The following is a 26,121-nucleotide window of genomic DNA, read 5'->3' on the forward strand; positions in this document are numbered from 1 at the left end:
TCTTACGGCACATACATGGAATATTAAATATAGATAAAAATAATAACTAATTACACAGTTTGTCTGTAATTTGTGAGATCAATCTTTTGAGCCTATTTAGTCTATATAATGGAACAATGTTTGCCAAAAAAAACAAAAATGCTACAGTGTCCAAAACGTTTTCATTTGAACCTAGTTTCACAAAAAACCCAAAAATTTTCAAGATTCTTCATCACATCGAATCTTATTGCATAGTTTGATTGGAATTAACGAGATAAATCTTTTAAACCTAGTTATTTTCTAATAATTATCACAAATAAACAAAAATACTACCGTGTCATGAAATTTTTCCAAACTAAACAAGGCTAATAGAGCGGTAGTAAATGTGTGTCGACGTCAGTTTCACTTCACACCATCCCGTTCTGTTCATTTGATTTTGTTTTTCTCCGTTTCCTTCAAAAATACAATACCAATATATACACTGGTAGTACAAGAAAAGCCTCAAAAGAGAAAGAAAAATAATTTCTACAGCTTGCACGCTTCCTCGGTCCCACGTGGCGGAAAAGACTTTTCAGCCTCTAGCAAGTGGCCAAGTCCCATCATCACTGCTCGCTCACACACTGGTCCCACGTGGCGAGCCTGTGCACCTGCGCTTGCGCTTCTGTTTTCCATTTTATTTTTTTTCTTCGGAAAATCCATCAGGCCACTCGCTCCTGCCTGCCGGCGAGACGCTGGAGCCGTCACGTTCCACTGACATGTGGGCCAGCTCGGCGCTTCGCCGGCGACGTGATGCAGCGCTGGGCTGGTGGAGGTGGACCCGTGTGGGTGCGCCGACTGGGCCGAAGCGTCGGTCCTCGGTCCGGCGATGCAGACGTTCTACCCGAAGGGGGGGGGGGGTCCGGCGGTGGTGCCTCATGCGTAGAGGACCTGCGCGTTGCAGGGCGCGAGCCCGGCGAACTCGCCAGGGCCCTTGACCACCTCCCACTCCACCACTTCCTCCTCGACGCCGGGTGCCGCGGTGGCGGCGGCGGCGGCAGAGACAGTGCCCACGGCGACGTCGAGCCCGGCGCCGACGACGTAAATCCTCCGCCTCCCGCCTGCGACCTCCCCGACCTCGCCGGCGACGACGTGGGGCCGGCGCACCTCGGGTGGCACCCCGCTGCCTGCCACCATCCGCCACTCGTCCCGGCCCTCGTCGTACCGCTTAAGCCGCCACTCCCCGTACTCCGCCACGATGTACATCCGCCCGCCCGCCACGGCGCAGGAGCCCGTCCACCCTTCCCGCATCCCGCGCGCCATCTCGCACCACGAGTCCGCGGCGGCGTCGTACACGGCGCCGCGCGGCGCGCGCTCGAACGGCCACGCCCACCCTTCCGTCACGTACAGCTTCCCGCCGGCCGCCGCCGCGTCGTACCGCGCCACGGCCGCGCCACGGCGCGGCGCGGCGGGCGACCACCGCCCGGCCTCCGGGTCGAACACCTCGGCCTCGCCGTCCTCCCCGGCCACCACCACCCGCCCTCCAACCTCGCCGGCCGCCATGTACCCGCGCGGAGTCCGCATCGACGCGGCCTCCTCCCACCCGTTCCGCGCGGCGCTGTACACCGCCACGCTCGTCACCGCCTTGTCGCTGCCGCCTTCCTCGACTCCGCCGATCACGTAGATCTCGCCGCGGCGGGGGAGCCCCACCACCGCGAACGACCCGGCCGCGGCGCCGCCGCCGGGCACCGGCGGGAGCAGCAGCCACCTCCTCGAGAAAGGGTCCAGCGCCTGGCACTGGAGGCGCCGCGACACGGGGTCAAACGCGAAGGCGAAGAGGAAGGGCAGGGAGAAGGACACCGACCCCGTGGCCGCGGTCCCGGCCCCAGGACCCGCGGCGGCGGGAGGGAACAGCAGCGGCTTGGCAGGGGCGTCGGTGAGGAAGCGGTTCCAGGTGGAGGAGACGGTGCGGAAGAGGCGGTGGTAGAGGAAGGGCAGGTGGAGGAGGCACTTCTCGGCCACATCCTCCGGCAGGCCCGGGATGAGCTCCATGACCTCCTCCCCCTCCCCATCGCCGGTGTCCAGCACCTGCTGCTTGCTCATGGACGAGAAGCTCATGGTGGCGGGGCTGAGTGGCTCGATTCTTCGGTCGAATTTGATGCGATTCGCTTCGCCCCGCTGTGGGTCTGGGGAGCTCTCTCGGTTCGGCTTGGTGAATGATGATGGGGAATGGAATGGAAGAGGGGTGGGCGGGAATTTATAGAGGTGGATGGGTACTCTGGGGGCTACGCAGCTCTCTTCCCCGTCGGGGCCGCCTGAATATGCTTTTGTCACTCCTGATACCGCAACCAGTGAAGAAGGCGCACACCAGAAAGACGTATTCTCGTGTGGGAAACAAACTATCGTGTTATTGTACTCTTAAGTGTGTGACATGTGGAGCCAAGGCCATACTCGAGAATGTAAGGAGCAAGCTGAACCTATTCCAATTCAGACAAATCGAATACGGCAAGAGAACCTAACTTCTGCTGGTTTTCTCCATCTTTGTGCTTTGTTTAGACAAACTCAGGTCAACGGCACACCGGCAAACACAGAGTGTTATAGCTTTACGCCTCAACAGGCTATGCTTTACGCCTGAAATCATATTCATCAGAGGGAACTACACAGATAGCTCATAACCGCGCACAGAAACAGGGGGCTCAAGCCCTCTACTGCCGTTGATCCCATGGAGCCCTCTTAGAGACTCTCTAAGATCTTTCTAAACTTTCATATTAGATCGCTGGCCAGATCCTTGGTCGTGGATGCTTTGGCCAGCGGCAATAGTGATATCGCTAATAAGTTGATCTTTTCCACGATAGAGATGGACCGAGAGGTAAGCTATCCATACCTTGAATCTCTGTGAAATTACTGGTGGATGGGATTTGGATTTGTTCGTTGTTGTAGCTAGTAAATTATGCAACAATTATGCTAGTCCTTTTTGTAGTAAAATAATACATGCAGTAATAGGTTCCTCAACATCGATGTCCTATACTCCTATGACTCTATGACCAAAGTTTCTCGAAGGTTAATAAAACATAGCAGCTATGCTTTTGTATTATGGAATCTGGAGTGATACATAAGAATATCAGTTTAGCCTTCCAAACTATACTTTGCAATGTTGGGTTCTTAGTCTCGTGAGGGAGTTAGGAAATTTCACTATGTGTACTTGTGTAGTCATTCTGTTCTCTCTAGGGATTTGTTTATCACTTTTAATTTCAATTCTAAATGACTGTCATGTCTTTTTTTAAGTAAGTCTTTCGATTAAAAATAATAGAATTGACCTAATTTATAAGGGAAACCAGGCCTAAAAACTTTACATAGGCACAGATTAAAACACAAAAAATACCTATAACACCAGACACATCATAGCCCTGACTAACACATAAATCAACGACGCCCACCGCATGTCCTCATTTATTTTCTGGTGTAGAGTTTTCGATGATGTGATTTAGTTTGTGATTGGAAGACGCTGTGGTACTAGTACAATTTTTTAGTCGTCTGATTGAGCTTCAACAGTCTAGTGGTAGCGTCACTCGTAGCTTGATGAAAGAATGGTCTTTGTGCTTGTAAATCCGTGGTAGGAGTACCGCATAGGGCGAATCTAGTTAAGAACAAACACAGAATCGTTAGGGTTAAGTTCAATACAATATAGATTTTATTGAATTCCTACAGAATTGGTATAGATTTTATTAAGCACTTAGATATACACTAGATCTAAACATAAATAGTTAAAAAAATAATCTAAAAAATTAGCGTTTCCTCATTCCTGTAGCTTTATACGGCCGTGCAACACCTAAAAATCGAGACAAGGAAAAATCCTTCATCATCCTTGCAGTACCCGAAAAATATGCGGCAAGCAAATATAGGTCTTGTTTAGTTCGTGATTTTTTTGGGTTTTGGCTTACTATAGCGCTTTCGTTTATATTTGATAATTATTGTCCGACCATAGACTAAATAGGCTCAAAAGATTTGTTTCGTAAATTATAGGCAAACTGTGTAATTAATTATTTTTGTTCTATATTTAATGTTTTATGTATATGTCCAAAGTTTCAATGTGAGGGGAAACTTTTGGAACTAAAAAGGCCATAGTAATATACTCCATTCGAGGAAATAGTAAACCAGCCTTGAAAAACCGGGGTCAGCAGTGAACTTTCAAGGTAATCTGGGTCACTGAATTCTTCCGCATCCGGGTGTGTGTGTTTTTGCGGCAAGATTCCCATACCGATGCCAGCTGAACACGTTGCCGGGCCGGTTTCCGGAACGATTTGCCGTCAAGCGAGGTGCCTCGGGGAACCCTTGGATTGATTGGTTTGGATCGTCAAGCGAGGTGTGGTTCTGGTCGGCTACGGTGATTCTTCGAGCTTGTTTGTCCGTACGCTGACGAGTTTTTGGGGACCCGAGGACGCGCCAGCGCCTGCGCTGTCCGCCGCGTGACCCCCGTCCGTCTCCCTCTCCGTCCCCCGCGATCACGACGACGGACGGCAACTTGGCGTCGGCGCCAGGAGGAGGGCCGCTTGTGGGCCCGACGAGAGGTGCATGCACCGCGAGCAGCCCAGTGGGCCTGGTGGGCGCGGACGGGCGTGTCCGCAAAGGAAAGGAAGGAAACCCACGGGATTGCGGCGTCTGTGGGCCCCATTTGTCCTGGCCGGAAAGTTTACAATTTCTTTCAAACTTTTAGTTTCTTGTTGATAATAAATACATTAATTAGGAGTGTATATGTGTGGCCGTACCGTACCCGCTACACCGCCGTGCTGTGTCTCCATGGATTTCTTCGCGGTTTTTTTGATAAGGGCTTGTTTAGATCCAAAATTTTTTTGGATTTTGACACTGTAGCACTTTCGTTTTTATTTGACAAACATTGTCCAATCATGGAGTAACTAGGCTTAAAAGATTCGTCTCGCGATTTACAGACAAACTGTGTAATTAGTTTTTATTTTTATCTATATTTAATACTCCATGCATGTGCCACAAGATTCGATGTGATGGAGAATCTTGTAAAGTTTTAAGTTTTTTGGTGTATCTAAACAAAGTCTAAAGAGATGGCGTGGTGCCGTGGTGCGTCGGTGCGTGAGAGTTTGGACTCTGGACACGCAGAAGGCCGTCCGAGGCACCGACCTCTCCGTCCGGTCCGGTTCGGTACCGATGTGCTCTCGGCGAGGAGGCTTCCCGCTTCCCACGGCGTGATCGACACGAGCCTAGAGACTCGTGCTGTGGTGCTCGTTTCGTTCGGATAGCTTTGCCCTGTCGGGCCTTGTTTACTTCCAAAAATTTTTGTAAAATAGGAATAATAGCATTTTCGTTTGTGTTTTACAAATATTGTCTAATTATGGACTAACTAGGCTCAAAAGATTCGTCTCGCCAATTCCGACCAAATTGTGCAATTAGTTTTTATTTTCATCTATATTTAATACTCTATGCATACATCTAAAGTTTCGATGTGACGGAAAATCTGAAAAATTTTACAAAATTTTTGAGAACTAAACAAGGCCTCGGTGTGGATCCTACTACTGCTCCTACAACCGCTGTCTTTTCCTCCGACAACGGCTACCACCCGATAGTCTTGAAACACAAACCACCATCATTTTAGAGTTACTTGTACGTATTACTCCTACTGTGATTTTTTAACCGCCTTCCACCGACATTATTCAGTGGCGGGTACAAGCATACTACGAAGATATCATGTACTCCAGTATATACGTGTGCATAATTGCTCACGCAACATGTGGCACGACGAGTCGAACAACCTATCGTGTTTGCTAGGTCTAGGATTTGGAAGATCTCTCGATTGCAAGATTAAATATGCAAGTATGAATATTATGAAACGATATACCATACTACTCTTCTCATCCTAGCCTTTTTAGGTATACTATACCATAGTAGCTTTTCACTATGTATCTATATATTATTTAAATATATGTATCTATAAAAAAACAGAGCAATTTGTATTTTAAAATGGAGAGAGTACGGGACGGAATAGCCAGTTAGCGCAGTCTATTGTAATCTAGCCGAAGACAACCCAATACATAAACCCGTGGTCCAAATCCAAAAGTAACATTAACCTCTTGTAAAAAAAACCAATGGGTTGTGAAATGCACGGGACAGTCCAGAGAGAAAGATGGAACATACAGGGAGGGAGCAGTGTTTGGAGCCCCAACAGTTTCACCACTAATTTAATTTATCCAAACTATTTTTCATCTTTATGGCACCATGATATGGATATGATCCAAAGGGACGCAATTATTTATTTGCTGCTGATAATTTTCCACCATTTTGGCATGGGACCTGAGAGGGACACGACGACAATGGCGGTCAATGCAATAAGTTGGTTTGCTGCTACTGTATAAGTCTGTAAGATAGCTACAGGCACGTTTACTCCATCATCATCATCAGACAATAGGAACGACTGTAGCTAGCTCAACAACAGTCGGAGAAAGATCCCTTCACCAAACTCACAGTATTTTTTTATCTGTCGACGACACCAGTACATCGAACCTACAGTAAGATGCATCCACGGAGACGACGGAGCACAAATCCTGGTCAAACACAGGAAATACGGACGCGAGGATCGTGCGCGCGGACGAGTAGATTCTGCACTCCACTTGGAAAAACAAGCCCGGACGGAAACAGCCGAAGACGACGCGAGGCAGGCGAGTGACCACCGGCGGTCGCCGTCGCAGCTGCCAAGATACGCGCGATTGGCGGGCGAGGAGACGCAGGCAGGCAGGCGACGGTGCGATCGATCGCCGGGAATCCATGGCAGCGGTGAAAAACTGAAAACGACGGTCTGGCACCAAGCTCTGAACGTCTGAAGCAGACCGGCCGGCGGGCGATGCGTGGGATTAGGTCGTGCGTCGGCGTCTCGACACGGATAGCCCGGTGAAAAACCGCGCCGCCGCCGGTGTCGTGGGCATGCGTATTTGCAGGGGGGGAGATGGCGACGCGGCGCTCGTGGTCTGTAGCCTAGTAATGGAATAGATAAGGATGATTCGAAGCCGCGCGCACACACACACACACACACGCCAAGTGTGACAACGGCCGCAAAGCCGTCGGCCGGCCCGCCGTCGTGGTGTGTGCGGTTGCACCGTCACTGTTGGTCGTACCAGGGGCTACGTGTGGTAGTACGTACAGTACGTGCCAGTCTTCGTCGCGCGCGGTGACCAGCGGGAAAGCTTTTGAAGCGAGGAGACGCGATGGCGGCCCAGGAGGAGAGGACCGAAAGAGCCGACCCACATGGCGTAGCCGGTGTCGCTGGCACGCGCGGTACGTGGTGGCACCGGCGCAGGCGCAGGCGCCCCACCCCGCTCGTCGATCGATCGCCGGCGCCGCACGCTCGCGGTCCCGACGTCCCATGCGTGCCTCTCGTGGTGAAAGCGCGCGCGCGGGCAGCTTGCCGCGGTGGACGGTGGTAGTGGGAGGGCAGAGCATGCATGAAATCGGCCTAACCCTGTCCTTGCATGCGCCTCGGACGCGCGGTTTCGGGCGCGTGGCGTGCATTCTTTTTCTTCATTCTCCCTCCTCCTTTTTTTTCCGCACGCCTAGCTAGCTTGATCCAGTGAGATGTCGGAGGAGCCCGGCCGGCACCACGCCGGGGAGGGGCACTTGTGAACGATCGTCTCGCTGTCGTCGCGGGCGGCGGCGGAGGGACCAGGACGCCTGCCCCCCACTCCGTCCTGCCGTGGATCGAGCGACTGAGCAGCTGGAGCTGGGGTGTGCCGACTGCCGTCGTGCCGAGAGCACGCAGGAGCAGTGCGGCATGGCGCTGGGTGTGCCCGCGGATCGCGACGAGACCTCGCGCACCGCGGACCCGCCCGTCCCCGGCCGTACGAAACGGGACAGGACATGGCGCTAGCTAGCACCGTTCCAACTGTGCGTGTCCCGTCTGCGTCCCTGTCCCTCCTCCGCTTGGCACGATCGAGCGAGGCTGCCTCTCTCGCTCGCTCCATGATCTGCAGTGCACCCGGTTCCGTCGGGCCCGGGTCGCAGCGTTACAAGCAAGGCAAGCACGTACTACTATCGCAGGCTGCAACCGTTGAAGCACCGGAAGAGTCGGGTGCTGTGCGCAGACGTTGAGGTTCGGCACCAAATATGTGGCTGCCACAGGCTTTCGTTTTCAAGTCAAATCCAATCCACTGTAGTGCGCCTTTTTTTTTGTGTGTGTGTGTTTTGAAAAGCCATCCGGCAAGCTTTATTCATCCGAGAAAATATTGTTACAAAGTTTGATAAAAGAGGAATAATACAATTAAGAGGTTCATCGACCCAAATACATGGTAAAACGGATTTTCCATTCTACGGAATATATTCGTGTCTGCGCTCTCGTTTGAAGTTAGCATAGGTACACACTTTGAAATCCATGAAAGTCTCTCTAGGAATGCTAAAAAGGGGAGATGATTTAGTTTCACGAGTTCTTTTTAATTTGTGCATGGCTCCCAAACTACATATTCGACCCATGTATATTCACGAGAAAAACTAGGCAAAAGCCTATAAATTCATACAACCATAAAAGCATATAGCCATCAATTTTGGTAGGATGTAGGACTTTGTTTGGATTCATGGCAGAAGTTTAGTTCTGCACTTAGCCTAGACTAAAAGTGAGCAAACAGAGAACTAGAGTTTAGTCCATTTGCTCCAAAGAGACCTTAAATTGGGCTAAAAGTGCCTTAGAGGGACCCTAGAGGCCCCATACCTAAAGTTGAGCATGCAGCCCACGGGCCGAAGGCACGGCCCAAAGCACGGTCATTTGGCCCGGCCCGGCCCGAGCACGGCACGGCCCGATCCTAACCAGGCCCGTGCCGGCCCGAAGCATGTAACGGGTCGTGCTTGGGCTGACCCCTCGGCCCGTCGGGCGGCACGGCACGGCCCGCTTTTAACAGCAGGCACGGTGTCGGCCCGGTATCAGAAAATTTGTGAAACTTGAAGTATTGTTATGTGACTTGTCAAACTTGTAATTTTTGACAAGTGAAATATGATCTTTGAATATATTGTGTTATTTGAATTGTGAAATATTAATGTCCACGAATTAAATGTAATTTACTTATATTTTATTAAATTCTATATTATATTTGGTATTTTTTATATAACGGGCCATGGGCCGGTCCGAAGCACTATTGGACCCGCCCACATGTGCATGGCTTAATTAAATGATGTACAAATTAGTCACTGTAGGACAAAGGACAAAGGACTAAAGTTTAGCACATAGACCCAAACAATTGACTAAAGTTTAGTTTATGGACTAGTGATCCAAACAGGCTTATAATCATCATTGACAAGAATAGTCATTAAATCTATTCTATTTTCTATAAAGTTACCTTATTTCGGAATTGTGAAAACTAGTAAAGTTAACATCTATAAATAATAACCACATTTGCCATTATAAAATAATTGAAAGTAACCTCCTAGATCTTCACCTAACCTCATATGTGCTATAAGAAAAATGGTCTAAAATAACCCATAGTTTCACACAAAGTTGTTCACCTTTGTTATTGACCTTAAATAACTCTTTCTGTTTATCAAAATTACCCACTAAGTCATTATAAATGATTATTTTCAATTAAACAATAACTTTGCATCTAACTTATTTGTTTCAGTAATTACTAGAAAGATAACATAAAGTTACTCCCAAATCATCTAAACTACTTAACATTGTCATTAAAAAAGATCTCAAAAGTAATCTTCTGCATGTATCTAAATTATCCACTGCTGCTATTGCAAATATAGTGAAAAACTAATTCAAAGTACCATACATGATTTTGTGTGTAATAACCATACATATATACCATATGTACATTTACACATACACGTAGGAAGCAATGAGCAATCAATTTCCGCATCAACTATGTTTGTTCGTTTGACTCATAAGCCATGATACAAAGTATTATTGGCTGATATGTTGTGAGAGAAAAATATTGCTGAATAGCTTACAGATTTAGCTGATAAGCTCAAGTGACCAAGCTAGCAGCAAGCTAATTAGTAACTAAAGTCTATCACATCATGATAAAACATTAAAGTACCTATATGAGTGTTGTATTATAAAAAAACTCGACCCGCGGGAGGCGACAACCTCGGGCATTGTGCTTAAGAAGAAGACCTCACGCAGGTCGAGAAAACCCCCGAACCTCCGCCCCACCCATACACAGCGGCACCGTAGCTCACGTGAGACTAGGCTGGCCTTAGACCTGTGTTTTGGCGTGGGACAAATCGTCCCACCCATACACAGCGGCAATGCAACTTCACGTGTTTTGGCGTGGGACAAACGAGGAGATTTTTTTCAACGCACAGATAAAGTGCGCCACCTCCGGCCACCGAATTCGCCCCAACCTTACACAGCAGCCACCTCCGGCCACCGAATTCGCCCCACCCTTACACAGCAGCAATGCAACTTCACGTGAGACTGAGCTGGCCTTAGACCTGTACTTTGGCACAGCGGCACCGTAGCTCACGTGAGACTAGGCTGGCCTTAGACCTGTGTTTTGGCGTGGGACAAATCGTCCCACCCATCACGTGTTTTGGCGTGGGACAAACGAGGAGATTTTTTTCAACGCACAGATAAAGTGCGCCACCTCCGGCCACCGAATTCGCCCCAACCTTACACAGCAGCAATGCAACTTCACGTGAGACTGAGCTGGCCTTAGACCTGTACTTTGGCGTGGGACAGACGAGGAGATTTTTTTTCAACGTACAGATAAAGTGCGCCACCTCCAGCCACCAAATTCGCTCCGGAGGGGATTTGAACCGTGGCCAGCAGGGTGCAAGGTTCAATGCCGGACCAACTGATCTAGCGGGCTCTTGCTGAGTGTTGTATTACTAACAAACGAGAGAGCATTACAAGATTTTTTTTATTCATGCTACAAAATTAACATCGACGTCCTGATACTTTTATCTCTTAAAATCAGTCTAAATTATAACCTGAGAACTTCTAAAGAAGTCCTGATACTTTTATCTCTTAAAATCAGTCTAAATTATTAGCCTATGCAGGAGCATCAGTTCATGAACTAGTTTTTGCCAAATTTTTGTAGGTTCTTAGTTTACATTGTTTTTTTTGTTCAACCTAAGATTTATTTATTTTTACATCGACGTCGTGCACCATGTGAACCATATACAGCAGTTAGCATGCAATGGGTTTTCTCGGACTGGATATTCGGTTGCGGTCGCTGTACCAAATTACCTTTAGTTTGCAAGAAATTCCATGGCGTTTAATCATCGCGACCTCTGCCCTTGCGTCTAATCACCTTTGCTGGTGGTGCTGGTGCATCAAAGATTCATCTGCATAGTCAGGAATGGCAACTCCATTGACAGGATGGCGTCCTCTGCTCTCATCAAAAACGAAAAAGCTGACGGGATGGCCAAGACGGGACTGATAATCTGATCCTGATGTGGAATAAAGGGCATTGTTTGGCCGATGCTGGTGCATGCAGGCTTGGAATCGCATGCCATGCCGCTATCAGAGCTCTCTGCTTTGTTGATTCGTCCTGAGCCCTCGGGCATTCTTTTTTTAAAGGGCTTCTGATTTCGCTCCATCGCCCGATAGATTTCCTGTCACATCGAATTTTTGGTCGTATGCATAGAGCATTAAATATAAATGAAAATAAAAACTAAGTGCACAGATTACCTGTAAAGATGAATCTTTTGAGCCTAGTTACAACTTGTTTGGACAATGTTTGTCAAATAAAAACGAAAGTACTACAGTAGCTAAAACCGAATTTTTTTGCGAACTAAACAAGGCCTGTCAGCCGCGTGTTAAATCATGATGATGATGGAAGTGGCATCCTGTATTGCTGCAATCGGATTTAATTACTTGGGATTTTGTCTTGTGATAGTACATAAACAATCAAAAGGCACATTTTAACTGTGCTCCTTTCGTAGCAAATGAGGATCGTTTTAGTTTCGTCATTTCTTTAACCACCTGATCGAGTTTACAGAAAAGATGTTAGCATAAACTAAATAAATACTACACTATGAAGAAATATTTTATTGTTGAGTTAATTAAACTATCCCAGTGCTAATAAGGTAGAGAGTTTGAATCAAAGCAAAGCTAAGTAAAACGGCATACATTTTGGAATGGTGAGAATATATTTACAAAAAAAATGGAATTCTTATAAAACCGATAAATGTTTCAGAAAAGAAATGAGTTTCTAGGTTAAATGAACTTGCCAAATTGCTGTTCGTGGATCTTGTGGAAAGCAAGGAGAGAAACAAAATAATGTGAAAAATGAATGAAATTATTTCTTGGCGAGCAGACACAGTAGTGGATACGGAGAGATCTCATTCTCTTTTGCAGTTGCAGCGCGTCCACTCCCGAATTGGAATTGGAATTGGAATGGTATATTCCATCCATCCATCCCCCAGGAACAGGAGGTCTTCTCCAAGGCCCAAGCTCGTGTCGAGCAAGGGTTCGCTCAACAGCCCCAGGAAAAGTATCCTGCCTCCCTCTATCCTGGATGTGAATTGTGAAATGTGAAATCGTCTTCGATCAAAGTGGCCGGCCGTCAGATCGAGGAGTGCCTTTGCCCTTTGCCGGACATGATCGATGTGCAGTATGAAAACGCCCGGTTGAACGAAAGAATGATCCTGTTGCGCACTTGCCTCTGCATGGCCTCTCTGTCACAGCTCGCTCCGCAGAAAATCTGCAGCATGTGCGACGTGCAGGCCCTTTCCCGCTTTTGGGGCGTAGCAGCGGTGCAGCACGATGTGGTGGAATCGTAGATCTTGTCTGCTGCGCAGATCGATCAGATCAATCTGCTGGTGTCCAGGACTGTTGAAAGCTACTCTAGCTTCGTGCTACCGTGATTCCGTTCCTATCATACTCCGGCCTTGTTTAGTTCACCCCAAAAATCAAAAAGTTTTCAAGATTTCTTGTCACATCAAATCTTTCGACACATGCATGAAGCATTAAATGTAAATAAAAATAAAAATTAATTATACAGTTTAACTGTAAATCGTGAGATAAATCTTTTGATCCTAGTTAGTCCATGATTGGACAATATTTGCCACAAACAAACGAAAGTGTTACAGTAGCAAAATCTAAAATATTTTCGCATCTAAACCACCGATGGAAGCGAATGATCGAGTTGACATGACTTTAGTTGCATTGGAACACACACTAAGACTTTGTTTAGTTCAATCTAAAAACCAAAAAAATTTCAAGATTTTCGGTCATATTAAAACTTGCGGCACATGCATGGAGCATTAAATATATTTAAAAATAAAAACTAATTACACAATTTACCTGTAAATCACGAGACGAATCTTTTGAGTCTAGTTAGTCCATATTTGAACAATATTTACCACAAGCAAACGAAAATGCTACAGTGGCCAAAAACTTTTCATTTCGACAACTAAACAAGACCTAAGTACTACTCCTACACCAAAGCGTTGGACAGCATGATAATTAGCTGTGCGTACGACTGTTGTTGACTTTTAAACAGAATAATCAATTTCCGTTTGAATTGGAGGCGGCTTATCATTTCGCAACCGAAATGAAACAAAACATGTCAAGCTCGCAAGATTTCCAAAACGACCTCCCAAGATCACGTAATACCGCACTCGTTTTTTTTAAAAAATTTTAGAGCAAGATTACGTGCTATATATGCTCCGAATAATTTTACCCCCAGCTGATGCTTGGTAGTTGTTCACATCATTTTCGGCCGTTGGCATATACGGACAGTTTATAAAATCCATGCAGGTGGATTGGTGCCGAATTATTAGCAGTAGCTGCGTGCTGCATGGTACCCGCATAACGTGAGCTGAAAGGCTTAAAATAAGCATCGATTCCGGGCCAAAAAAAAAGCTGTGTGGCAAACAGCCGCATTCACAGACTAGTGGACAGCAGAACAGAAGAGAACAGAATCAGTGCCTGCAATTATCGAACCAACTTTGCTCTCTTTCTTTTAATCCAGGAGGACACTTGGTTTTGGTGACTTTTCTGTGTCGAATTGTAATAACTCTTGGTCTTTTGATGTTAATTGAAAGACCTTGTTTAGATTTTTTTTTGAATTTTAACAAATTATGTTTAAAAGATTTGTCTCGTGATTTACATACAAACCATGTAATTAATTTTTATTTTCATCTATATTTAATGTTTCATTGATGTACAGATGTGACAGAAAATCTTGAAAATTTTTTGGTTTTTGTGTGAACTAAACAAGGCCTAGGGCGTTAGGCCCTTTTACTCTAAAAAAAATTATCGAACCAACCCATCTCGTAAACAATGCTTCAATCGATCACAACGGCATCATTTGTTTCAAAAAATCACACAGCATCATTGCAGTAGTGCAGCTCGCATTCCCTGATGGCCCTTTTTTTTTTCTTTCTTTTATTAGGCGGCTGGGTGCTACTTTATGCAGAGAAAGATGAACTAGTACCAGCCTGCCTGATGATCCACATGGTGCATGGGCATGATCGACGGCGATGCTTCGCAAGTTGCTTTCTCACGCCCCTAGTTCGTGAGACTGGTGAGTTGGAGTCTGGATTAAAATAACACACGCTCGCGGCTCACAAGGGCGCAGGCAGGGCAGAGCGGAGCCTTGTCGTCCATGGATGATCGATCGGATCCCAATTATTGCAGGGCTAGCTCCGGGCAGGCACTGCAAGTGAGACAGCTGCTTCTGCTGCTGGGAGCCTGGGACTGGGACAGCACAGCTTGTTCGGACCAGAGCCTGCCTGCCTACTTGTGTGTTGTGATGATCTGCTTTTGGTGCAGGGGGATCGATCCGCAGAAGGTTCTGCTCCTGCTTTACCCACTTGCCCACAACGCCGCTGGATTATTATTATTATTATTATTATAAGTATCCCCTCCGTTAGTTCGATCATGAAGCATACTAATAATTATAATTAAAACAAGGGTGGGAGAGGATCCCCTAAGATCTTCCCTGCCGAGCCTAGTAGACGAGGGACAAATCATTTTTCTTGAGAGAAACTGGAGGGGTTTACACCCCTACAGTTAAAATAATTATTAAAAGAATACAGAACAGTACAAGGCAGAGGGACAAATCATGGCGGCACGGGAAGCACAATGGCTAGCAGCCGTGTTATATACTGTATTGTTTTCCAGTTCGAGAGATTATATATTCCGCGCGCCGATCGATTCAATCATCGATCTCTCCCTGCCAAGATTTTGCTGCTGCTGCAAGGTTAATTAGTTTATGGTTGGGCGTGATCTATTGACAGAAGAAGCAGATGCGGCGGGCCCAATCATTCATGGATCGACGTACCCTGCGATCGAGCTCGTACTACTAGTAATAATGGATTACTACACATGTGGATCTCCTCTCCACGAAACCAGCGAAGGAAATTGTTCTGGTGGTGATGATGAAGATGGTGGTGGTCGCGTGCTTCGAGAAGCGGCGGGAACATCCGTTAATCGTTAGGAGCAGCAGAGCATGCAGCACATGACATGATGCAGCGCACCCGATCGATCGACGTGGGGCGGGATCGAATGATAGATAGATAGATCCTCTCGTATCCCTCGATCTCGAGGCTTATTTTTTTTTTTCTTTATTAAAGGCAAACACTAGTTTACTCGATCCGCCGGAAACGCAGCGACGTCACGCGCGTTTGAGCCACAAATCCGGGAACGAATACTACTATAGTATATTTTTTTGGGGGGGGGCGCTGGATTCTCCGCCGCCGAGACAGCGGTGTGATTCCGCGCGAACAGGAAACTGAAGGATATATAATGCGGGCATGAACCTGCATGATCCAGCAGCACGTAAAGCATGCACGCACGCACGCTGCATGCATGCCATGAGATGAGATTGACCCGACGGGCCGTGGTGACTGGTGGCGCCGGAGGACATGGCTAACATGGCGGTGTCGGCGCTGCTGGTGCTGGGAGGGCAGAGCGTATCCGCGGACAGCGCGCCTGCCTGTGTGCGCAGGTAGAGCGAGCGCCGCGAGCATGTGCGCCGAGAGCCTGGTGCTGCGAATCGGGCGTGCAGGGGGCGACGGCCGACGCGGCATGCGCGCCGCGCGTGGTGCGGGGGGGATCGTGTGCCTCGTCTTTACGGGACGGGACACTGCGATCCGAGCGCGGGAGCGCGCGGCCACTCGAGCCGAGACGGTGCCGCGCTCGGGGAGGCAGTCCAGCGCGCTGCGCGGCGTGCTCGCGCATGCAGCTCCAGCAGATGGAGCATCCGCGCGACGAGTGGGGGGTGGTGGGTCAGCTGGAGGTGGGGACGATGAGGCTCCGGCGGTGCTGGTGGGTGCCGTGGCCCCGAGCGAGGTCCGACCTGGCCGTACCAAAATCTGTACAGGCCGCCGGTGCTCCTCCTCCTCGGCGTTCAGCCGCCGATCGTCCCGGGTCCGCCGCCCAGGCGGGGTACCATTGTCCCAAGGCTGATAATGCGGGAGTAGGTCGTACAGCCAATGCAGCCCACGGACTTCCTCAGTGCAGCCCATTTTGTTTTGTTTTGTTTTGTTTTGTCTAATCCTGTTGCTACTAGTTCGCTGTGTTTATTGCTTTATTGTTGTTATCATGATGATATAGCGATTTTTATGTGCAAGTCAACATTTCAAAATATATACTTGAACAATTCTGGGAATTTTAATCAGCGGTGTAAAAAACTACCTCGACGTTTTACATGAAGTACTGAAATAGTATCGTCAAAATACAGAACTAATGTAAAATATCGGTTATGAGGTAAAAAAAATAAAATAAAATATTCAAATTGGATCTTGTTTCGTTGCATCAACCGTAGAAAGCTTGATGTATCGAATTCAAAAAAACTGACTCATAATTTTTTTTAAAAAATTGCCTCATGTATGAGATTTCAACAAGTTAATCACCCACCTATAAGCAGGGGCAAAGCTGCCCCCCAAAATTTTCAAAAACAGTAGATTTAGTTAAAATTTCACCGTATATGCACCCCCTACAATCAATCTTTATGCATCCACAAGCTAGATGCACCCTCCTCTAATTTGCTCTAACTTCGCCACTGCCTATAAGACTCCACATCCTTCGTATGGTTGGTTGGTTACCTCACCTGATATGATATAAGACATAGACATCCATCTTCTATATAGCATTAGTCTCAAACACCGTAAGGTGTACAAGCCTAATTCTCGAGGAAAAGGCACACCGGTGCAAATTGTTTTGTGCCGGACATCTTTCCAAGCCTAGGTGCTTCTGCCTTTTGGCCCATTAATATTGCTTGTGGGCTACACTGGGGGATTTCTTGATATGTTGGCCCATTCATATCGCTTGTGGGCTACACAGTGCAAGACTGCAAAGTTATGTTGAGCTCAGGTTTCATCCCTCCTTAGCGCCATTTTCTGTGGAAATGTTGCATTTTTCTTTCTCCTAGTTTATTAGGCCTGGTTTAGACGTTTAGTTTCTAAAAATTTTCAAGCCGTTACATCAAAATCTTGCGACATATATATATATATATATATTAAGTATTAAATATAAATAAAAAATAACTAATTACATAATTTATCTATAATTTGTGAAACGAATTTTTTTAACTTAGTTAATCCATGGTTGAACACTAATTATTAAATACAAACGAAAGTACTACACAAGGCCTTAGTACACTGCATCGGCAAAAACCACCCACACATCCACCTCTCACCCCCGTCACCGTCATGCACACATATGCAGCTGTACCTAGTAAATGTAAAGAAAATAATAACCCAAAGAAAAATCAGAAATGCATGCAACATGTATGAAGGAGTCGACGACATTATGCTATGGTCTAAGCGATCGGACGTGACGATTGGCATAAAATACACCACAAAATGTCCCATGGGAACTATATGAATAATAAAAGATACGTTATGGAACATCCCGTTTTACGCAAACATATCTCGGAATACACTTTGTAACATATTGGAACATATCATGTATGTAGTGTTAAAAAACCAAATACATTACGGCACTCTTGTAGTTATTTACTGTTTCCTTCTAATATAAAGATATACATACTCGTGCGTATTTGAGAAAAAACTTATAAAACATTACATGTACCATATAAACATCATATGTATCTTATAGAGTACAAAACAAATTGAGAGTAAAACATAAAAAAATGTATTTTATTAGAGTTCAATAAAAAGAAGGAAAAGTAAAAAAATTAAAACTAAATGAAAACAAGAAAAATCCAAAGAAAACATAAAAGTAAATAGAAGCAAGCAAAGCAACCAAAAAAGAGAAAATAATAAGAAAAAACAAATAAAAAATCTAGGGCGATCGTGTTCGAGTCATGAGGGATTCATTCTTTGTGGCTACAACTGTATTGACCGGAGGGAAAAAAACTCCCTCGTCTGCTCCACATCCAAAGCACAGGTTTGTAGCCACCTCATTTCATGGATTTGTGGTGCCGCTGTGTAAGGGTGAGGCAAAGGTTCGAGGGTTTTCTCGATCTGCGTGAAAATATCTTCTTCTTAAGACGGAATATCTAGAGATTGTCTAGCCACCGCGGATCTAGTTTTTATGAATGTACCATGCAACGATAAAAAAAATGAATGAATAAATAAATAAATCATAATATAGATGTAAAGAAAAAAATGAGTTTTTTAAAGTGAAAATAAATAATGAACGTAGCAAGGAAAAATAAAAAATAAAAGAGAGAATTTTTTTCTGACACGAGGAACCCCCATTTGGCCATTTCCATTGATTGCAACGGAAATACAACATATGAGAGTGTATCAGAAAAAAGCAAAAGACAATCCAGAACCCTTTACAACGCTTACTTTCAATACCAGGCAACCATAGACCGCGCGACATTTCATCCAGCCTAACAGCAACCAAAGAGAAAAAAGATACGAAAAAAGGAAAGAAAAGAAATTCCAGCTACCAACTTGTTTGAACTGAATTTAGGCCTTAATACGGAAATTGGGCTGACACGAAATGAAACAGTCCACTTATGAATTTGGGCCCATTTATGAAATGAAACAGTCCATTTATGAATTTGGGCCAATCCGTACAAAGGGATTGAGCTTCTAACTAATAGTACCAAATATGGACGTTAATATGAAATTGGGCCCATTTATTGGGAGTGGCTTCAGAATTGGATACAGAATTGGCTTCTAACTGGTCCAACAAACACACGAAGGTTTCCAAGACTTTGTATCCTTTATCAAAATAAAAGATCTGCAAGACAAGTTCATTGTGTTAGAAGAAAACAATAGATATATTTGGATTCACTGCTTATTAGTAATCTGGCTCTTGCTGATTCCTGAAAACATGTATGCAACTTACGGCAAAACAACCAAACAGTGCTATGGCTTACTATAGGAGTAAAGATCAATAATATGCATGTATAAAAATCTCCTATATATACTATACAACTAAAAAGACTAGAAGAATGGACATTATTTTCGTGCGACATCTGCTTTCGTCCTGCCTGCCGCCGTGCGTCCACGCCTGCGCATTGTGCGTACTTGGAAACAAACACAGAGACCGTCATCCCCTCCACCATCCCCTCCACCTTCCCTATCTTGTCCGCGCGGGCGTCCTGCGAACGCACGCGCCTCGCCTCACCTCGCCCACGAGCCTCGCCCGCCGAGCGCCGTCCGCCGCCGAGCGCCTCGCCCTCCAGCGCCGTCCGCCGCCTCGCATCGCCCGCTAGCCTCACCCACCGAGTGCCGTCCGCCGTCGAGCGCTTCGCCCACCGAGCACCGTCCGCCGCTGTCGCCTCGCCCGCCGAGCACCGTCCGCCGCCGAGCGCCTCGCCCGGTCTCGCATAGTCCCCACGGAATCCCCCTCTCTCCATGCACCGCTCGTGGAGTCCTCGTCTCCCCTGACCCGCGCCGACTCCTCTTCTCCCCCACACGCCGATGGATTCCTCTCCATTATGCACTGATGGCCACCAGGTCGCGCACATCCAGGACGAACACCCAGCCTGATCCGACCACTATGGTGATGACGCACGCAGCCGAGCGCGACTACACCGCCTTGTCCCCGTCGCCGTCCACGTCCCTCTCCACGCCGGCCCCTCACACCCTACGCCCGCTGGATCCTCCGTCCACCCGTCGTGGCGCCGCCGCTCGACCAGTCAAGCGGAGCAGAGATCCATCCATCCGGAGGTCTCGACATCTGTTATTGGTGAGTGCCCTCTAGCTGCCTCGTTTGCCTTGATAGATAGATTTTCGTTCAGATCGCAGTCGAATCCAATCTCCCCATTTTTTCTCCCTTCATTGGTTCACAATTCTAATTACTTTATGCTATTGCACTAAGTCAGGATCCTGCCTCGTAGAGAAAACAGTGGCTCCTAGAACTCTGGATTTGCAGCAGCGCTACCAGATCCATCATAATTTAGTATTAGGCTACAATAATTCCATTGGACTATATGTGCAAATTTTGATATGCTTTGTTGACAGCTTGCATATGTATCTTCTGAAAATGGACGTAGACATTGCTTAATCTAATAAAGGTGATTATGTTCTAATGAATAATTTTTCTAATTATCTAATACACTATTTTCTTATGAAACTGTCCTAATAATTTGTTTGGTAAAACTTGGATAAGTAGACTGACATGGAATGACAGAGTCCATCTCTGAATCCTCACCAAGGCGGCCGACACAACTGCTAGAACCCAAGATTTGCAGTGACAACAATTGCTCTTTCTCAGCGGTAGTGGACTCCTCTGGCTATCATGTGAGTACTTCATAATCTATCCAATCTATGTGTTCTTATTGACTGAATATTAGCTTTCATCTAAAACATATTCTTGGCTGAGCTGCTGTGGTTTCAGTTTATCTGGTTGGTGGACTGACGGGTAGCTTGTTAAAATATGTTGATATGATAACCAGTAAAGCAATACTTGAAAAAGCCACTAATGTTATCGCTAATGTATACATACAGCTCATGTTTAGGGAGGTGGCATACTGGCAGTAATGGGACTATATACTGGCAAGTCATCTGTTCAGTTTCTTTGCATAATGCATGATCTCCTAGCAATGAGTATCGACTAAAGGAATTACTTTGTGGAATAGGGAAATTATTTAGCAGGCCACATGAAAATAGAGTTTTGGTCAACAGAGTATCGACTAAAGGAACAATTTGTGCATGGCAAAACTTAAGTACAACATCAGTTGCAGCGATCAATGGCAGCTATTGGCACCTCCCTCGCGGTTGGTGACGACGCGCTGGCCCCCTCTGATCCCGTCACCTACTTGAGGGTGGCAGCTTACTACAGGGCAGTGGCGCAGGATCCAGAGCAGAAGATGGGAGTTATCCGACTTCCAACTCTGATTTCACCCAACGGTGATCATTTGTTTGCATATTGTGACCATCACTTTTGATTATCTGTTGTTTGTGATCACCAATGGAACTAAATTGTTGTAGCTCTAGATTGCGCTGGAGAGCACAACATAAATACATAATGAAAGGATTGGTGAAGAAAGGAAGAAGGTTGGCAATCGTTATTGTGTTTGCAAACCGAATTGTCGCTGTTGTTCCTTAATTTTCAGGTTTTATGATGGCAGGTTTACAGCCCGGTGGAATCGCTGAGATCCAAGGAAGAGAGGAGCGGAGGGAGGCCATTGTGCCATAGTTCTCTGTCCCAAGTCCTGCAGCATCTAGCCTCAGACAATGGCAGCCCCAATCCTTGTTGATAGGTAAGCCCTGATCCCAGCAATGGTTGTGGGCCAGGATGCAAATAGGCAGTACGGCTTCCACCATCTGGCTGGTACACTAGGAGGAAAATGGATGGCCATGGCCCTGCTGCAAAACAGACTAATGGTCTCTCGCTGGTATGTAGCACCACCTACCATGCACATTCAGTTTATTGATGTTAGATGACTAAAGCTATTCTGCAATATTTGGCCAACTAAATGGCTTCAAAGTTCAAACAAATGTAGGATCCACCATATTAATGTACAGACCAACTGAACCTGTATGTCTTTGTTTCTAGGATCCACCGTTCGCAAGAACATCCACTGGTCGAGCCTCAACACGTATTAGCAAATAGCAATCATCAAAATTGAAAACAAGCATGATCGGCCTACGACGGCTTAGAGAGATTTGGCTCCTATTACTGAACCTAACCAAATGCAACCTGTTAGCTGAACTCCTTGTGTTTCAAAGTGTTTGATTCATGCCTCAGTTTTCACCCCATTGTCGGCCAATGAATATAGTGAAGGTGAATAACAGCAGCCATTACTTGATGATACTAGGGGATCGTAGTATATCACCTCTCCGCCTACGCCGTCTCGCTCTGGATCTCCTGGTTCACGGGCTGCGTGCAGGTAGGCTCCAACCTCCCGCCGCTTGACCCCGCCACCGTCCGCAGCCACGTCCGCCTCCGTGGCTTGTGCCCGGCGAAGCGCTACTACGCCACGTCTTCATTGGCCATCTCTTCTCCCTTCCTGCTATGTACTGATTTTTTATTTCCAAGCTTAGTTTCCTGGATCCATAGCACCAAAAGGTGACTTCTCCGTCGTTTTCCCCTCTATCCATCATGTCTGAATAGGAAGGATCCCTATTAGTTAGTTCCTTAAAAAGGTAATTGCAGATAGTCTTTAGAGATATGCTATAATTTAGTACTTGAGGTAACCTGTAAATTTAGAATGGTCGTGCATACTACTGACATTTTAGACCAAGGACATTCAGTTTCAATTATTGTGCATTTGGTTTTCATTGACCATGCAGCGCACAAGCTAATAACTAAGGTATTAGAACTGCGAAATTTGGTTAGCATGAAATGCATCTGTCATACTATATTGTAGTAAAAAATAAAGCTTTTGTCGCGCACAAGCTAATAACTATACTATCTTCAAGTAGTGACGAGCGCTTACCAAAAGGAAACCATCTTTTAGTTGTAATTTTCAGAACTAAGTTAAATTGTACTAAAAATGTAGTACAGAGGAACTAATTTTGATTACTAAAGGAAAAAGTTACATCTAGAAGCCTAGAACAAAAACAGAAAACTCTCAATAACCTCACCTCTCAACATCTAGAAATCATATTCTTCATGTATCCAAGGTAGATGCAACCATATAAATATCAGTAGAGGAGGTGATTTCTGAACCATTGCACAATGCGCTTGCCTGTTGCCTCCAAACAACAAATAGTAATATACAACGACATGGAATAAAGAGGGATGAGGTTTATATACAGCCACCATCACCATCGTGCTCTGATCCAAAGGTTTTATAAAAAATATTGAGATTTTTGGATCAGAATATATACATGTACAGTTAGCATGCTGTGGTTTTAATGTTTGCTGCTGGCATCTTCAGAACAGAATATGGCCATGTGCCGAGTGTGAGATTGCTGCCCTGAACTGCTATCTAGAATAAGCAGTGCAATTAATCATCATTCTGTTTTAGCCATGCCTTTCATAGTCTTTGGTACATCTTTTGTTAGTCGATGTTGGCAGTGCTCTCCAAACTACTAACTGAACGCCAATAATCTGAAATCGACTCTTCTTTCTTGTTGTTTCAGCCTTTTGTTTCAGTCGACTTTAATAGTTTGCTGGTTTCAGCGACTTGCCACAATGCTGGAGACGGCCCTAGGGGCAATCCAGGTTTTGCCTCTCCACTATTCATGAACCAGTATTAATTTATTGTTAATGAATCGGCACACCTATATTGATCTGGGATTGAGGCGAGTATTGTGCAAAATTTTATTTTAAGTGTATAACATTTCATCTTTGAGAGTTATAATATACCTCTCTCCGGGCCATAATTTCATAAACAGGACAGCTGCAGGTGACATATATCAAGATCGAGTTTTGTCCTAGCAGTTTGCAATAAGATTGTTTCGATTTTATGTTAAAACTTAAATTACATTTTAGTTATTAATGCATCATGCCTTTGTCGATCTTTTGTGCATGCAGATGGCAGGGCAGTAGCTATAGGAATATTATTTGCTTGATCATAAGGCATAAGAGTAGCAGAGCATAGCGGTTCTGTTTCAGTTTAGCAATTGAGTTATTTTGTGAACAGAAGCATTGCAATTTATTATGATTCAAATTCTATGTTTTTGGAGCTTCCAAGATTTTTCTTTGATGGACTCTCTGATCTGCATATAGTCTTGTTGTTGCAGAGGCTGTACTAATGAGAGCACAGGGTTGGATGAGATCAGTGAATTAAACTAACTTATGGTTTCTACCAATTTTTGTTCAGCAATGTTTGTCATAGGCTTGTTCTGTTACAACCTTTTTTCATTATTGTATGCTCATCTTTACCATGCTTGAACCCTCCATGTCTAAGTGATAGCCAAGTGATCTGATTAAAAATGCCCTTTTGCTATATTGCGCATTTCCTATTTTAGATGGGACGGATAAGTGCTTGGTTAAGATTTGCATTTTAGGTGTATTTTTATGCTTCTCGATTGATTGGCTAACACTATTATACTTTTGCTTGGTATGATGGTTTACCTTTTCAAACTGCAGTCACAAGTTTTAGAAGGATAGTGAGGCATACTTCATCTCCTAAAAGCAGGAGAGACTAGGATGTGTTCATCGACTTGCCTGCAAAGGGAGCATGATGCTTCTGTGGTAATTCTTGTTAGCTACATGATCCATTCAAGAACGGTCAAGAATTGCATGCCGCATAAATATTTTTGTGCAACACTACTTTGACTGAACTGCATTCACATACAAGAAGTTGCATGTTGCTTTCAGTTCTATCTAGAGGCTGTTTATTTAAAGACCTATGATTGTTGCTCCGCAGGGCTTGTTTGAACATTCATACCTGTCACTTTTCGGCTTACTTCATGAGTTACCCCAATTTAGTTATAGCTGTTTTTATGAACTATGCAACGGCTTGCTCATTAGTGAAACATTAAGAGGCAATAAACCATAGGAAAAAACATGGACTAAGCTTGATATTACTTGAGTCTAGCTTATTACAATTGTTGGTCGGATGTAGCGCTTTTAAGAACTCTAGCTAGATTGACCATCTCGATCTTGGCCATTTTCAGCTATTTACATGGGAGTGAAAATGCATGGGAAAGAAAGGTATCTTGATAGTAAATGTTACATATACACAAAGAATTTCTTTTATAGAAAGAAGTGCTAACTTCATAACCGATGTAATTCAGCTAGCGAGTTGGTGCTAAAAATTCTAATCACTTTGAAGTCTGCATTAAATGGTAGCAATATATCAACTAATAATATGTTAGTTCATCTATAATCATATTTTACCATTGTCATGGTATAACATAGGTGCAAAGTTGAATTATCACGATTAGATTTTGGTTTGACTACCAAATATGTCCTGAATTTTTTTGTTACTGTCGTTGTAACACATGTGTGAGTTTTTGAATTCTATTGCATAGTTTCTGTTATGGTTTTCCTCCATCTTTGTAGTGACCTTAATAAAATTGATAGAGGATTTATTATTTTCTTTTAGAAAAGATAGAGGATTTAGGTGAGGGAGAGAAGGGCCAACACGAAGACAGAGATGTATTCTGTATGCACGAAGGACTCTCAAAGGGCAACAGAAGCTCTCCGTGACTATTAATTTCACAAACTGTTTTTTTATTAAATGTTATTTTAACATTATTATATTTAATTATACAGTATTGTTATCTTATCGTGCAATCGGTGTGTTTTTAATATAAAATTTTAGTTGTCCCGTAGCAACGCACGGGCACGCTACCTAGTAACAATAGTAAGACCAAAATAAAAAGTTTAATACTATAGTCTCACTAGGTTATCTTAGTATTGTCATATCCATTAAATGGAGCACTTATTCTCTCAAATCCCCAAAGTTAGTAGCAAGAAGTATATATCTACCTACAAAATAATTCAATTCAAATACTTTTCTCAACTTTAAAAAGTATGTCCATTCCTAAACATCAACATAGTTTGTCATAGATGCTACAGATCTGTGACCACCAAGTGGACTACTTTGCCTCAATAGGTGCCTCCAAAGGAGAGATATTTTCTAGCAGTTCAGCTGTTACCACTGAAACTGAACACGAGTCAGACACAGGAACCTTCATCTCTCGATGCTGGCATGAATTTATTCGCAAGTGGTGTGGTTGATTGCTACACAATGATAGTGATAGCCTTGTTGTAAGTTTTTTTTTTATCAATATTGATAAACAAGTGTCCTCCAAGCTCGTTGGTACTCGTCCGTTTTGTTTACTCCTAATTAAGTATCTTGATCACGCAAGCCTCCTATGCCATGAACTAGAAGGTTCAAGGGGTTGTTTACAATTTTTCGATGCATCAAGTCAGTG

The 26,121-nt window shown here is 45.0% G+C and overlaps 1 protein-coding gene across 1 annotated transcript; it reads right to left on the reverse strand.

Moving 5' to 3' along the window:
* LOC8069363 (F-box protein AFR) lies at positions 380–2,230 on the reverse strand. Its single transcript, XM_002438735.2, has one exon. The coding sequence runs from the start codon at positions 2,071–2,073 to the stop codon at positions 892–894; it is 1,182 nt and encodes a 393-aa protein (XP_002438780.1). The 5' UTR covers positions 2,074–2,230; the 3' UTR covers positions 380–891.

Source organism: Sorghum bicolor, chromosome 10 (genome assembly GCF_000003195.3).
Source record: "Sorghum bicolor cultivar BTx623 chromosome 10, Sorghum_bicolor_NCBIv3, whole genome shotgun sequence".
In the NCBI taxonomy this organism is placed as follows: domain Eukaryota; kingdom Viridiplantae; phylum Streptophyta; class Magnoliopsida; order Poales; family Poaceae; genus Sorghum; species Sorghum bicolor.

What these genes read in the sequence shown, in the direction of transcription:
- LOC8069363 (XM_002438735.2), bottom strand. Translation starts at nt 2,073, where the DNA reads ATGAGCTTCTCGTCCATGAGCAAGCAGCAGGTGCTGGACACCGGCGAT.